The sequence below is a fragment of the Rhinolophus hipposideros genome (assembly GCF_964194185.1).
Source record: "Rhinolophus hipposideros genome assembly, chromosome: 7".
Classification (NCBI taxonomy): Eukaryota; Metazoa; Chordata; class Mammalia; order Chiroptera; family Rhinolophidae; genus Rhinolophus; species Rhinolophus hipposideros.
In genome coordinates, this window is record NC_138053.1 from 101,029,672 (window position 1) to 101,041,837 (window position 12,166).

The 12,166-nt window shown below is 58.5% G+C and overlaps 1 protein-coding gene across 1 annotated transcript in view; it reads right to left on the minus strand.

Annotated features, from left to right (window-relative positions):
- Positions 1-4,923: 4,923 nt before the first annotated feature.
- Positions 4,924-12,166, minus strand: part of PLEKHG4B (pleckstrin homology and RhoGEF domain containing G4B) — a 64,776-nt gene continuing 57,533 nt past the window's right edge. The window contains exons 14-20 of the mRNA XM_081053619.1: positions 10,145-10,397; positions 9,110-9,196; positions 8,711-8,941; positions 7,709-7,879; positions 6,721-7,056; positions 5,484-5,661; positions 4,924-5,275 (exon numbers count right to left, since the gene is read on the minus strand). Coding sequence (XP_080909745.1) covers positions 5,022-5,275; positions 5,484-5,661; positions 6,721-7,056; positions 7,709-7,879; positions 8,711-8,941; positions 9,110-9,196; positions 10,145-10,397 — 1,510 coding nt within the window. The 3' untranslated portion in view covers positions 4,924-5,021. The remainder of the gene's footprint in view (positions 5,276-5,483; positions 5,662-6,720; positions 7,057-7,708; positions 7,880-8,710; positions 8,942-9,109; positions 9,197-10,144; positions 10,398-12,166) is intronic.

Genomic DNA, 12,166 nt, shown 5'->3' on the forward strand with positions numbered 1-12,166 from the left:
CAGACCTAGTAGAAAAATGCGACCATGTGGCAGAAACACATCCCATTTATTTTTGTTCCTAAAGTTTGGGACAAGTCATCACTGAAAAAAGTACCCAAACAGTTTACATGGCCGGCAAATCACCAAGGCGGGTCCCTGGCCCTGGTCTCCTGGGGGCAAGATGCCTGATTAGGAAGCTTGGTCAGGGTGTGGCACATTCCCAGGCTGACAGTGCTTCGCATTCTCCTCCTTATCTGGTGACAGTGGTACTTTCGGGCTCTTTCCACACCCACAGGACCCCCCAGCACAAGCTCCTCAGGCCTCCAAGCCCAGCTGCTGTGCCCCTGCCCCAACCAGGGGCCCACCTGAGAAGCAGGGCGTGTGTGGCATTGTCCCAGGCTCACAGGTGGTGACCGGTGGCCCGAGCCTAACTCTAGCACCGCTCCAGTGACTCCATGTCTTGTTAAAAGGAAACAGAACTGAGATTCCAGTCGTACTTGCCCCACGTCTGCGATGCACCTTGGTGATGCCCCATCTGGGGACGGTCCCCACGGCCCCATTACCTGGAAGGTGAGGCACACGGCCCACGCCTGCCTGGGCCTTCGCACAGAGTGGGGGTCTGTGTGCCCCACGTGGTGGATGCGTGGCCTGCGTAGGGTGGCAGAGGCCAGGCTGCATGGGTTGTCCGTGCAGGAAGGACAGCAGGGAGGCCTAGCTGTGCCCAGGCGGGGTGCCTGTGGAGGGAGTGGTATTCAGGCCCCATGGTGCATGCTGACCGGTAGCCTGTGGCTGGGGCCAGGGTGCGTCAGGACCTCCAGCTTGAATGTTTGTCTCAGACCTCGTGCACAGGTCTGGGCCGAGGTTCGCTACACTCTGCTTAGGGTTCTCTCTGGAGGAGCTACATCTCATTCAGGTCCATCACAGCTGTCAAAAGTGACCCTGTGACGTCCCCTGGCCTCCTCCTACCAGCCCCTCAGCCCTGGGTGCTGATTGGCTGCTTGCTGAGCTCCAGCTGCAGGGCGCAGGCAATTGGCACTGCTCTTAACGGGGTGCTCTCAAGGGCATCCCGGAGGCAGGGGCATGTGTGTGTGGTCTCCACTCCCACGGCTGGGCCTCTGGGGAGTGACCGCACCAGGGCTGAGGGACTGGCCTTCCAGGTAGAGGAATGCCTGAGTCCTGAGAAGCAGCCCATGCCGGCCTCTTGGACATACTGGTTACAGAGGGCGGTTAGTCAGGGGTGGGGGAGCAGGGGAGTGGCTCTGCCTGGCCAACACACCCCTTGATTGGGAACAGTCAGGTGTGCCCAGCGCCTGAGAGACGAGAGCCCTTGATTCTCTGGGAAGCTGTGAAGGCCTGTTACTAGTGTTTCATCGGCCAGCCAGCCGCTGTCTGGAAGTGTAAGACGTACAGAAGGGGAGGGTAATCACTCACAAGACCCACATCACTGGTCAGCACGAGTGACCTAGGAATGGTGACTGAAGACCGGTTCCCTGGACTCTCGGCTCAGCACAGCCCCAAACTTGGACCTGCACTTCTGGTGCTGCCAGGAGGCGGACCGGGGCATCTTCCCACAACTGGGGACATGCTTGCAGAGTGACTTCATGACCTGGGGAGCAAGGAGGCCGCTAAACCCACAGGCCCAGCCACGTCCTGAACAAAAGGTCTCTTTGAAAGAGGTGACTTGTTTCCTGTCTGACTGGCCCGTCCGTGGTCACTTAAGTCCCTCGCTCTCAGGGCTGATGTCTGTGCGCACATCCAGGGCGGTGCCTGGGGTCTCCTCCTACAACAGGCTGGGCCCCAACACCCTCTAGAGGTAAAAACACATTTGCATCAATTTGGGAAACACTGCTTTGCCAGATATGCGGCCCGTTGGAAGGGCGGGATTGCGGGATGTGTGAAAGCCCTGAAGTGCCGAGCGCCACGTGGAGCCCTGACCCCAACCCCGCAGCCTGGGACCCCAGTTTCCTCACCGAGCTGGTCTGGAAACCACCTCTGTTGACTGCCAGCCCTGCGGGAGCTCTGATGTGGACAGCTACCCAGCACCCCTTGGGCAGGTCCTTCCGGCCACCCAGTCTCCTGGGCCCCTCGCATGGGGTCTCAGAACGGGGGCACTCACGGTTGTGGTGAACTGGCCTCCATCGAGCTGTGGGTTCCTCTTGGGAAGGTTCAGGGGCGCGCCCTGGGTACCCTCACCAGAGAACAGCCCAGGGATGTGGGGGCTGCTGTCCCCGTACACTCTGAGGTCCCTGCAGAGAGAGCGCGTCAGGGTGGGTCGCTCAGCTGGCTGCCCCCACGTTTCCAGGGCCCAGAGCCTGGGTCGGAGCAGGACAGCGAGGCCGGAGGGCTCGTGGACAGGTGCTTCCTGCCCACTTTTCTGAACTCAGACCAGAGCCAGTGTAGATGGAAGCCCGGGCGTAAGGCCTCCTGCTCACCCTGGGTGGCTCCATGGCCAATGGAACACAACGTGAGGACAAAGAAGAGCCAGAGCTCGAAATAAGGATGGCCAGGGCGGCCCCCGCAGCGGCCCCCGCAGGGCTGTCGGCTGCAGCACAGCGTCCAGGTGCCGGTCACTCCCATGGCTGGGACCTGCCCTCTAGGCCGCTGCCTGCGTGGGGGGCGGGAGCTTCCGCCACCGTCTGTGCAGGGATCACGAGAGCTGAACTGAATCCTTACCTTGTTCTCACATCTGGGCTCCCGGCCTCGACTCGGGCTTGACTAGAGGTTGCACAGCCCAGATCAGAGTGTCCTGCATTCCTGGAGCCGAAGGACGGTCCAGGGGAGTGCAGCTGCTCTGGGCAGCTATGCCGTATGTCCCGTGTGCCCCTGACCTGCCCAGGGTGCCCAGACTGGTTCTGGGCAAATGTGCAGCACCTGGACACCTGGCCCCCCGGCACGTTCCATGTGCGACACTTCCAAAGGGCAGATGACTTCTTAGTCGGTGCCCAAGTCCTCAGAGATGTCATCGTGGCAATGCACATTCCGGGCTTGGGAGGGTGCGTGTCCCGGGCGGTGTGGACCAAGGACGGGTGTCTCTGACTGACCTCACCCATCTGAGGAAACCTGACCCTGGGTCGTCCACGCCACATGCAGGAAGACACCAAGACAACCAACCACATGGAGCCGTGCACATGCCTGGACTTTCCCAGAACACTGCCTCAGAGGGACACAGTGACACAGAAACTGCACACCTCTAAGGGCACAGTGGACACAAGCCAGAGAGGACACGTGTCACCACCAAAGGCCCCTGGTGCCATTTGTGTTCACTGAAACTAGCGAGCCCTCTGTCCCGTTCCTCTTCCTCTTTTCCTACGTTCTTTTGAATTTCTTTTCTTGATTCCATTTGCTTCCTAGGTTGCTGTATTAGCTGTCTCTGTTTCATTTTAGTGTTTGTTTTGGGCTTTATAGTTTAACAGGTCGCAATCTACCTCCAAACAGAAAAACCTCACACCAGTGCGCTTCTCAAGCTGCACTCCTGGCTCACAGCCTGGTCATGCTGGTGGCACGTGTGACACGGCTGGCACGTTAGGACCTCACGCACGTCAGCACGACATTACACTGATATGTATACTACATATGTTGAAGCAGCAGTGATCTCTCAAACACTTAAATCATCCGGGCAAGCTGTCCTCCCCGAGCCTCCGACCTCTTTTCCATCTGTGTCACATTCCTCCTCCCTGAAGGTCTGTGGTGACAGACTGTTTCAGCTTCGTTTGGATTACAATGCCTTTGTACGACACTGCTTTTGGAAGACATCTTTGTGAGGTGTGCGTTCCAGGCAGGCAACCGTCCGTCGTCACACACATCACGCCTGCCCCGGCCCCGCTCCCCGCCCATGGCCGCCTGTCGTCTCTCCTGTCTGCCGCTGGTTCGCAGTTGGCTTATGATGAGCACGCACGACCCGAGGCTTGGGGCTCACGATCTGCGTGGGCTGTGGGCGGAGCTTCCCTCCAGTTTGGGAGTCAGCCATGTCTTCCAGATCTTGTCGCCCTACTTTGGGCACTCGAGTACACGTCTGTAAGAATCATGAAGCTGCCCCACAGCCCACTGGTGTGCTGCTCCTCCTCGTTTTCATTCGGTTCCACTTCGGATGCTTCCTGCTGACACATCAAGTTCACTAACATTTTCTCCTGTCACCCCATCCAGTGTTGTTTTCACCTCAGATACCATAGTTTCAGCTGGTGTTTTCGTACCCTCTATGCCATTACATAGCTTTTTAGGGCATCAGGAACAGTTATGCCACAGGCAACGATTGCAACACCCATGTCAGTTCTGGGCTGATTCTGCCTGATTATTCTCTTCCGGTTTGTTTCCTGCTTCTCTGCTTGCCTTTTACTGACTGGACGTCAATGTAAACTGACCTTGCTGGGTGCGGTAGGCTTTTGGTACCCTGGAAACCTCTGTGCGCTTTGGTCCTGGAAGTAGTCAGGTCACCTGGGTACAGTTGGGTGCTGCTGGGCCTTGTCCATGACTTGGTGGGTGGTCGGGGTCACTGCTCACTGAAATGCTCCCATCTCCCGAGAATGCAAACCGTCCAGCTGCTGGGAACAGGCGCCCGTGTGTGTGCCAAGTGTCCTCTAGTCCCTTCAGGGTCCCCAGCTCTGGCTCCACACTCACCGTGCTGATCAGTACGCTGCTACATTTGGAAGGACACCCACCTGTCAGGCTCCCGCGGCCTCTGGCTCCCTGTGCTGTGAGCCCTGCCTCGGTAGCCAGCCCCCTCGGGAAACTGCTGTGCCATGGCCAGGGCACCCAGGCCGACACCAGGGCAGCCACGGGGCTCACACCACCTTCCCGCCTCCAGGGTCACTGTCCTTTGTTGCTGGATATGTTGTATCTTGAAATCTCTCACTTCATGTATTTTACCTGGTTTTATTTTTTTATTATTATTTGATTTTAAATCTGTTCCTTGCTACTACTCCATCTTGCATAGAAGTGGAAGCCTTTCTTTTTAATAAAATAGTTTATTTGGAAACGTTGGAAGCCAACAAATTCAAGCTAAGTAAGTGACATAGGCAGTGGCCCCACCCTCAATGGCTGCAGGTCTAGGTGCACTCACGTAGCGGAGGCCGGGCCCCCGGCTCCTGCTCCAGCTCATCCTCCTCGATGCAGGTGTGAGCCCCGTGGGGCCAGGGGCAGTAGGTGGGGCCCCCGAGGGCTGGGCCGCTGGGCACACGCAGGGCAGAGCACTGGCTGCTGGAAGAGGAGGTGCTGCTGTCTGAGATGGTGGAGTGTGGCCTCTTGGAGGGGGCGGTGTGGTCACAGGGGGCCGCAGCTGTGGACACTCGGGCTCTTGACTCTGGAAGGGGACAGAAATCAAGTAGGTCTGGCCTGTGTCCCACAAGTGCAGCCTAGATGCAGAACAGGGCAGGGCCGTCTGGAAGACGGGCCGGGTTCCTCAGCCTGTGCTATGGCAAGCACCATGGGGCCGCCACCCGTCCCGCCTGCCGTGGTGGCCCCCAGGGCCCTGGCTGGGCAGAGTGAGGCGAGGGCCGTGGCCACCCTACCTGTTCCTTTCATGATGTACTTGATGGCCCGGTCACTTATGGCTGCGTCACTGGCCTTGATATCTTGGAATGGTTTGCTGCCTAACCCCATGGATACCATTTCTTGCATCCTGAGTTCTGAAACAGAAGAATGAAGGACACTTTTCCAAGTCACCCCTTGGGTGTAATACATGCTCGACTGTCAGTCCAGACCAGGAGCATGTAAGGGCCATGCCCTGCTTCCCAGAGTGTAGCCAGATGACCAAGGTGCTGGCTGGGGGTCCCAGTCGAACACATGCTTCTGATCCAGCCTTATGGTGACCCCTCTCTCGGGGAGCCCCAGGAGCCAACCACACAAAGGGAAGACATGAGGCCTCAGAAATGTGGTTTCCAAGTTGGGAGGGAGGGGAGGGCTCCCTGTCTGCTGGTGAAGGGGGTTGAGCTGAGCAGGACGTACGGCTTCAAGCAGGGGACAGAGGTAGATGGCCACAAGAAGGACAAACTGACATGTGTCTGTGTGTCTGAATACTGAGAGATCTAAGTACAGGATGAGGGTCTGAGAATGAATTCAATGGTGGTAAAACTAGAAAAGGGGAAAAATGATTATAGTTGGTGGGAGGAAGACAAAAGGAGGGGCAGAGGAGACTGGGGAGGGGTCAGGGACCAGCTGTGGAACCTCCTGCTCGTCAGGGCTGGCTGCACTCCAAGGCCATTGGTAGGCCACTGAGCACCTTGCACAGAGCTGCCCTGTGCAAGAGCAGCACACATACATGTGCGCTTGTTCACACGCATACAGGGTGTCCTATGCATTGAGGGCGGCGGCAGTGGGGGCTGGGGCAATTCTGGTGACAGGCCAAGGCTCTGGCCGGGGTGCAGCCACAGCGGGCACAGGTGGTTGTTTGTTTGGATGCTGGAGCCCTTTGGGCTCCTCAGGCCTGGGGGTCAGAGGTGCCACAGCAGGGCAGGTAGGAGGGCTCACCATTAAGGTGGCATTTGCAGCCACCAGACTGGATGAAATGCCACCTTCTAGTGTAGACGGAGGCGTCCCAGTGACTACATCAGGGCAGAGGAGGGGCCAAGGGGGCGACACCCAGGAGGAAGCCGGGGGGTTCCCAGTGGCAGAGACAAGGTATCCTATGGAGGAAGGGCTCGCGCCTGCGAGGAGATCACAGGCTGGCCACCAGCCCAGTGTAGGTCAGGAGGCCCTGCCAAGCAGGACAGGCAGAGCTGACCCCATGGGTCCAGGGAGTCATGGCACCTGCAGTGTGGGCTGGGCTCTCATTTTTGTTCGTCCTATGTACGCGTCTGTGTACTGATGGGGGGACCCAGGCACGTCCTGGTGGAGTGGTGCAGAGGGGTCTTCTGCCCCCGCCCCTGCCTCCTCTAGTCCCTTCTTGTTCCCGCTGCCCCCACCTCTGTTCCTCAGCGCCTGCTGCCACAGGATCTTCCCTATCACATTGGTCCAAGCGGCCTTGACCTCTGCAGAGCTCGCCTGCAGGATGTAGGTGTCCTGCGCCTTCCGCCGCCTTCGGAACCAGATCTCAAACCTCAAGCCGCTGTCCCCAACGTTCTCCGTCATCCCAATGTCGGCCATCTGCAGTCACAGCACCGGAGGGAACCACAGAGCCGTTCTCTGAGCAGCTGGCTGCTTTCGGGCTGACCCTCTGCCCCTAACGCCTCAGCACTAGAGGCCCCTTTGGTCAGACCCCAACGGAGTGGACAAGGTTGGGGACACGGCACAGGACGCATGGGGTTTCTGCCCGTCCACTCTGGCTCCCTATTGGGCCCTGTTTCCCCACTGGAGAAATGAGGGCGGAACTGGCAGGTGCTGTGGTGCCCTCTGCAGTCACACACTGGGTGGGATCACACACAACGTCACACCCAGTGGGGTTCACACCCAGATGGGTTCCTTGGTGCTGGGAGGTAAGGGGTTCGGGGTGTGGGCTCCTCTGAGGAGCCCGGAAGCTCTTCCCCCTCAGAGCCTCCATCAGGGGCAGGTGGGCCACACCGGGGCCCTGCCAAGGTCGGGGTAGGGGGGCCTCTTGGGTTCGCTTTAATAAAAATCCAAAATGAGGTGACAGATTGAGGAAACATTTGTGGTCCAGCCACTGAACTGGCACATGGAACTGGAAAAGGACACGTCTCTGGCAGCTATGGGAGGACTGAGGCTTTCAGAGTTCAGCCACAGAAGCACAGGAGAACACGCACGGCTTGTGGCCCCAGGACCAGCCTGATGCCAGCGTTACCTTGAAGGACTGCTTGTACGTGTAGATGTCGTAGCCACCGTCCACCTTTCTGGTCTTGCTGAACAGGATGAGGTCGTCAAAGAGGAAGACGTGCCTCAGGTACTTCTTCCGTCCACAGCAAATGGTGAACTCGTCCCTGCATCTCAGCTGGCCCTGCTCCTTCAAATTCACCTGCGGATGCAGCAAGCCTCCCTCAGGACCGCTGGGGCTGGTCTGCACGCCCTGACTGCCAGAGGGAACAGCAGCTGGAGGCTGAGTCAGCACCGAAGGCCAACGGCCGACCACCATACCTACATGTGAGGCCTCTGCAAACCGCCCCCAGCACAGGTTCCCAGAGCTTCTGGGCTGCTGAGCACCCGGAGCCTGGGCAGCGTGGGTGCTCTGTGCCCTCCCCACACCTGGTCCTACGCGTTCCCTCCAACCAGCTGTTCCTGAGTGTCCTTTACAGTAAACCCAGGGACTAGGTGAGGAAAAGCTCTCTGAGCTCTGTGAGCTGGTCCAGTAAATTAATGAAACCCGGGAGAGGTCATGGGGACCTCCATCTATACCCAGATCAGAAGCACAGGTGACAACCTGGACTTGCGACTGGCATCTGAAGTGCTGGAGGCAGCGTCGTGGGACTGAGGCCTGAACCTGTAGGGTTTGCCGCCCTCATAGGGGACACGGTATCAGGAGTGAGCATGATTGCAGGACACCTGCCAGTGTTTGAGAATTGTTTGCATGTGCGGAAAACCCCCATCCACTGGAGTTGGGTGCAGAACCCTTCGGGTGGGGTCCCTCGTGCCCAGGCCCCTGCTCGCTGGTCCGCATGTCAGTTACAGCAATCGGGGACTGGATGCAGCCTCGTCCCTGAAGACAGCATCTCGGAAGGGCTCGGCTCGGTTCTCAGGCCTCCGGTGGTTTTAAAGCATCCTGGGCTGCCTGCTGCTCCACAGCTGGGCTCCAAGTCCCTCTCCACTCCCCTCCCCCCTCGTGGGGACTTCCTGGCCGTGGGACACTCACGTCACAGCCGCGTACAGCGTCCATAGCCAGCAGGTCATTGCCGTGACGCAGCTGGGAGCGGACCACGTCCTGGGCGGCCTGCAGCTCGGCCAGCTCTGGCTCACAGGTGGGCCAGCGCCCGGCCTCCCGGACCAGGTCCTGTAGCAGCAGTGCGTACTTGCCTATGCGCTGCACAGGCTTCAGCAGGTACGAAGCCAGGTCCATCTTGTCCCCCAGCGCCCGCTGCTTGTCCTGCAAGGCCGGGGTGAGGGTCAGTGGGGCAAGGGTCAGCAGGGCCAGGCCAGGGGCAAGGGTCGGAGGGGCAAGGGTCAGTGGGGCAGGGTCAGGAGGGCGAGGGTCAGCAGGCTGAGAGGCGGCGGAGGCCAGGCCAGGGGCATGGCAGGCTGGGCTGGGGGTAACCTTGAAGACGTGGCCGTGGCTGCAGAGCAGAGCGTCAGACCGGGGCTTGTTCTTGCTGTAGAGTGCGTACATGCCAAACTGCTCCTCCTGCAAGGGGCCCTGGTCACACAAGCCCTGCCGCGGCTCTCCCCGCGGCCACAATGCAAGGACACAGCACTGAGTTAGGGACACCTCAGCCTCCCTTCCCGGTGGTGCTCGTGGCACCGCCAGGGTTCCCCACTGGTCCCAAGTCAGTTTGGGGGAAGTGGCCCAAGGCCCACGCACAGGGCAGGGCAGGCCTGGGAGGGGCGTGGGGCATGCTGACTTTTTCATTCCTGGTCAAGAACCAAAGTTGTCTAAATGCTTAAAATCCTCACATTCACTGTTGACATGAAACAATATAGTAGTTGCACTGAAAGGAGCCTTAAGCTGAAAAGACAGAACTAGGATTTCTGTCACGCAGTGTTTTCTTGTGATTTATTTTAATAATAGTGGGGCAAATGGGACACCTGCCCTCAGCACGAGACCCTGGGTGCCCAGTGTCCACACCAGTGCTTGGTGGCACTTGTGGAAGGAATCTGCTTTTCATAGTGAATTAGGGACCCTAGGTATTAGAGACCCCGATGGGGAGGGTGTTGGGGCTGAGCAAAGACAGGGCAGCTCCTCGGGCTCGTCTGTGCCTCCCAGGTGCGTCCGCCAGGTCCCACAGGCTCTCTGCAACTGCCTGGAAGGTGAGCCAGGTGGGGAGCTGCTTTTGGCCCATGGGCTTGTGGGAGAGGGATGGGTCGTCGCCAGACGCAGCAGCATGATGATGTAAGCAAAGCCCCAGCCCTGTCACCAGGGCTGCGGGCAGGTGACCCGAGTACATGTCGGTGCTACAGGACCTACCTATGGGCTTGACTGTTGTGGGCGCCTTTGTGCTAATGGCTCTGAAGGTGTTGCTGGGACACGCTCCCTAAGGCTGGACCGCAGGCTCCCAGGGCCACTGCAGACTAGCCTCCAGTGAGCTCGGCTGGTGTCACCTCTGCCCAGCACAGGGGGACTCATGGGACTCACGTGTCTCAGGAACCCAAGGCCCACGGCCAGGGGGCGGTGCCGGCAACGCTCCAGCTCTGATAGGAAGTGCTGGCGGTGGAAGATGTGCAGCTGCTCCCAATTCCCGAAGATGGTGCCGCGCTCCCCCTGCAGGCCAGGAGGCAGGTCCACCCTCTCCATCTCTGGAAAATAGTTGTCGATGACGTAGCCTAAGGACCTGACATACTCCCGCTCTGTGGAGATGATCTCGGCCATGATGTGCTGTAGGCGGCTGCTGGAAGACAGAGAGCGCCGGGACGCTGATGGACATGTGAGGGCCTGCACACGTGGATGGAGACGCACGAGTACCCAACACCCTGAGCCTCTCCCTCAGGGCGACCTGGGGCTGTTCCTCTGATGCAGGGGACGGAGAAAGGTGACAGATGCAGGCGAGGGACGTGTGTCAGAACCGTGTCCATGAACCCCTTTGGAAATGGAAAAGCAGACGCCAGCAGGCTCTGGCCACAGCGAGTCTGAGGGTTCTCATGTCCACGCAGCCCGACCCCAGCGCCCCACAACCGGGAGCCCTGAGCCAGGAAGCTGTGGAGGAGATTTATGAGACACTGGTGGCTGCACCTGACTGCTAACCTATCGGAAGATGATTCTGAAAGAGCAGCTTAACACTGCAGTGACATCTGACCCAGGGGCTGAGGCTAAGCAGCTGGAGCATAAGGCGCCAGAGCTGGGCCTCGAGGCCCAGGACAGCAACGGGTGGCAGCAGTGACCTCCTCCCCACTGCCCAGGGCTCCTGAGGCTCCTGCTGGTGTGCGGGTCTTGGCGTGCACATGTCACCAATCCACTGCACTGTCCAAGGCACTCATCAGGGCACCAAGAAGAGGTCTGCTGGTAACCTGGGGTCCCACCAACAAATAACGGGGAACACTGCTGCTCTTCCCGATTTGATAGCATCTTACTGGCAACTTTCTTAAATTACTCAATAGTAATGACATTCATGGGGGTTTGCAAACTTTCTCTGCCATTATTTGCCTGTTTTTGTTTTTTTGAAAAAAATTGAAAGCAACTAATGATGGAAACTACACCATGCTCAGAAATGCTCCCAACTCCATCCCATTGGCTGCAGACCTGGGGAACGTGACCAGTTCTACCCCCATGCAATGGATTTTACAAATGCTTAATGTTTCTAAGGCAGCTGGCTGGGGGCCTGGGGCGGTGTCCACGAACACCGCAGCACCCACAGCACTGGCCACTAGGACCTCCTCGCCCCCGCATCAGCACTCATAGAAAACAAGTGTCCTCCTTAAATACTCAGAAAGAAAATAAGAACTAGAGTGGTCTGGGGATTTGGATCAAATTTAATGGAAACTGACTCATGAGGCCATAATAGTTAGAAATGTCTGGGGAAATGACTGTTGGCCAGGTGACAGGAGCTCCCTCTGGACACCTAGCAAGTTTGGGTTTTCAGGAAAGACGGGTCTGGTTTACTGCTGTCCCCACCCCCAGCCCTGGGCCTGGCGTCTGAGGAGGACTCACTCCCTCCTGGGTGTGCGGTGGGCTCCCCGTTCCCAGACCTTGGGTGGTAAATGGTGGAAGAGGGCACCTGTCCCCACGGGCAACAGCAAGATGGTTTCCCACAGCTACTCCTTTCCCGACCCAGGATGTCCACTCTGCGTGACTGGGGGCAGCTCTCAGCGCATGTCAGTCCCAAACCTGCATCCTGCTGCCCTGGAAACTTTGAGACGAGCTTATTGGAGCCAGGCGTCTTCCCACGGATTCCAGCTGCAGGGAAATGCAGCCCTGCGGCTCCCACCCTGGTGAAGTGAAACCTTCCTGTCCTACCCAAGGTCCCACCTTGACAAGGGACACTGTAACTGCCCAAGGTTTTGAAATTTAAGCGTGTGTTTCAGGAGAGTATTTTGTAACCACCTCAGAGGCAGAAACACTGGACAACAAACCAGCAGAAAACCTAGGACACCCCCTCCCCTCCCCTCCCCAGGCCACGCTGCTCACTGTGAAAAGGGCAAAAAGTGCAGAGATATGGTGACA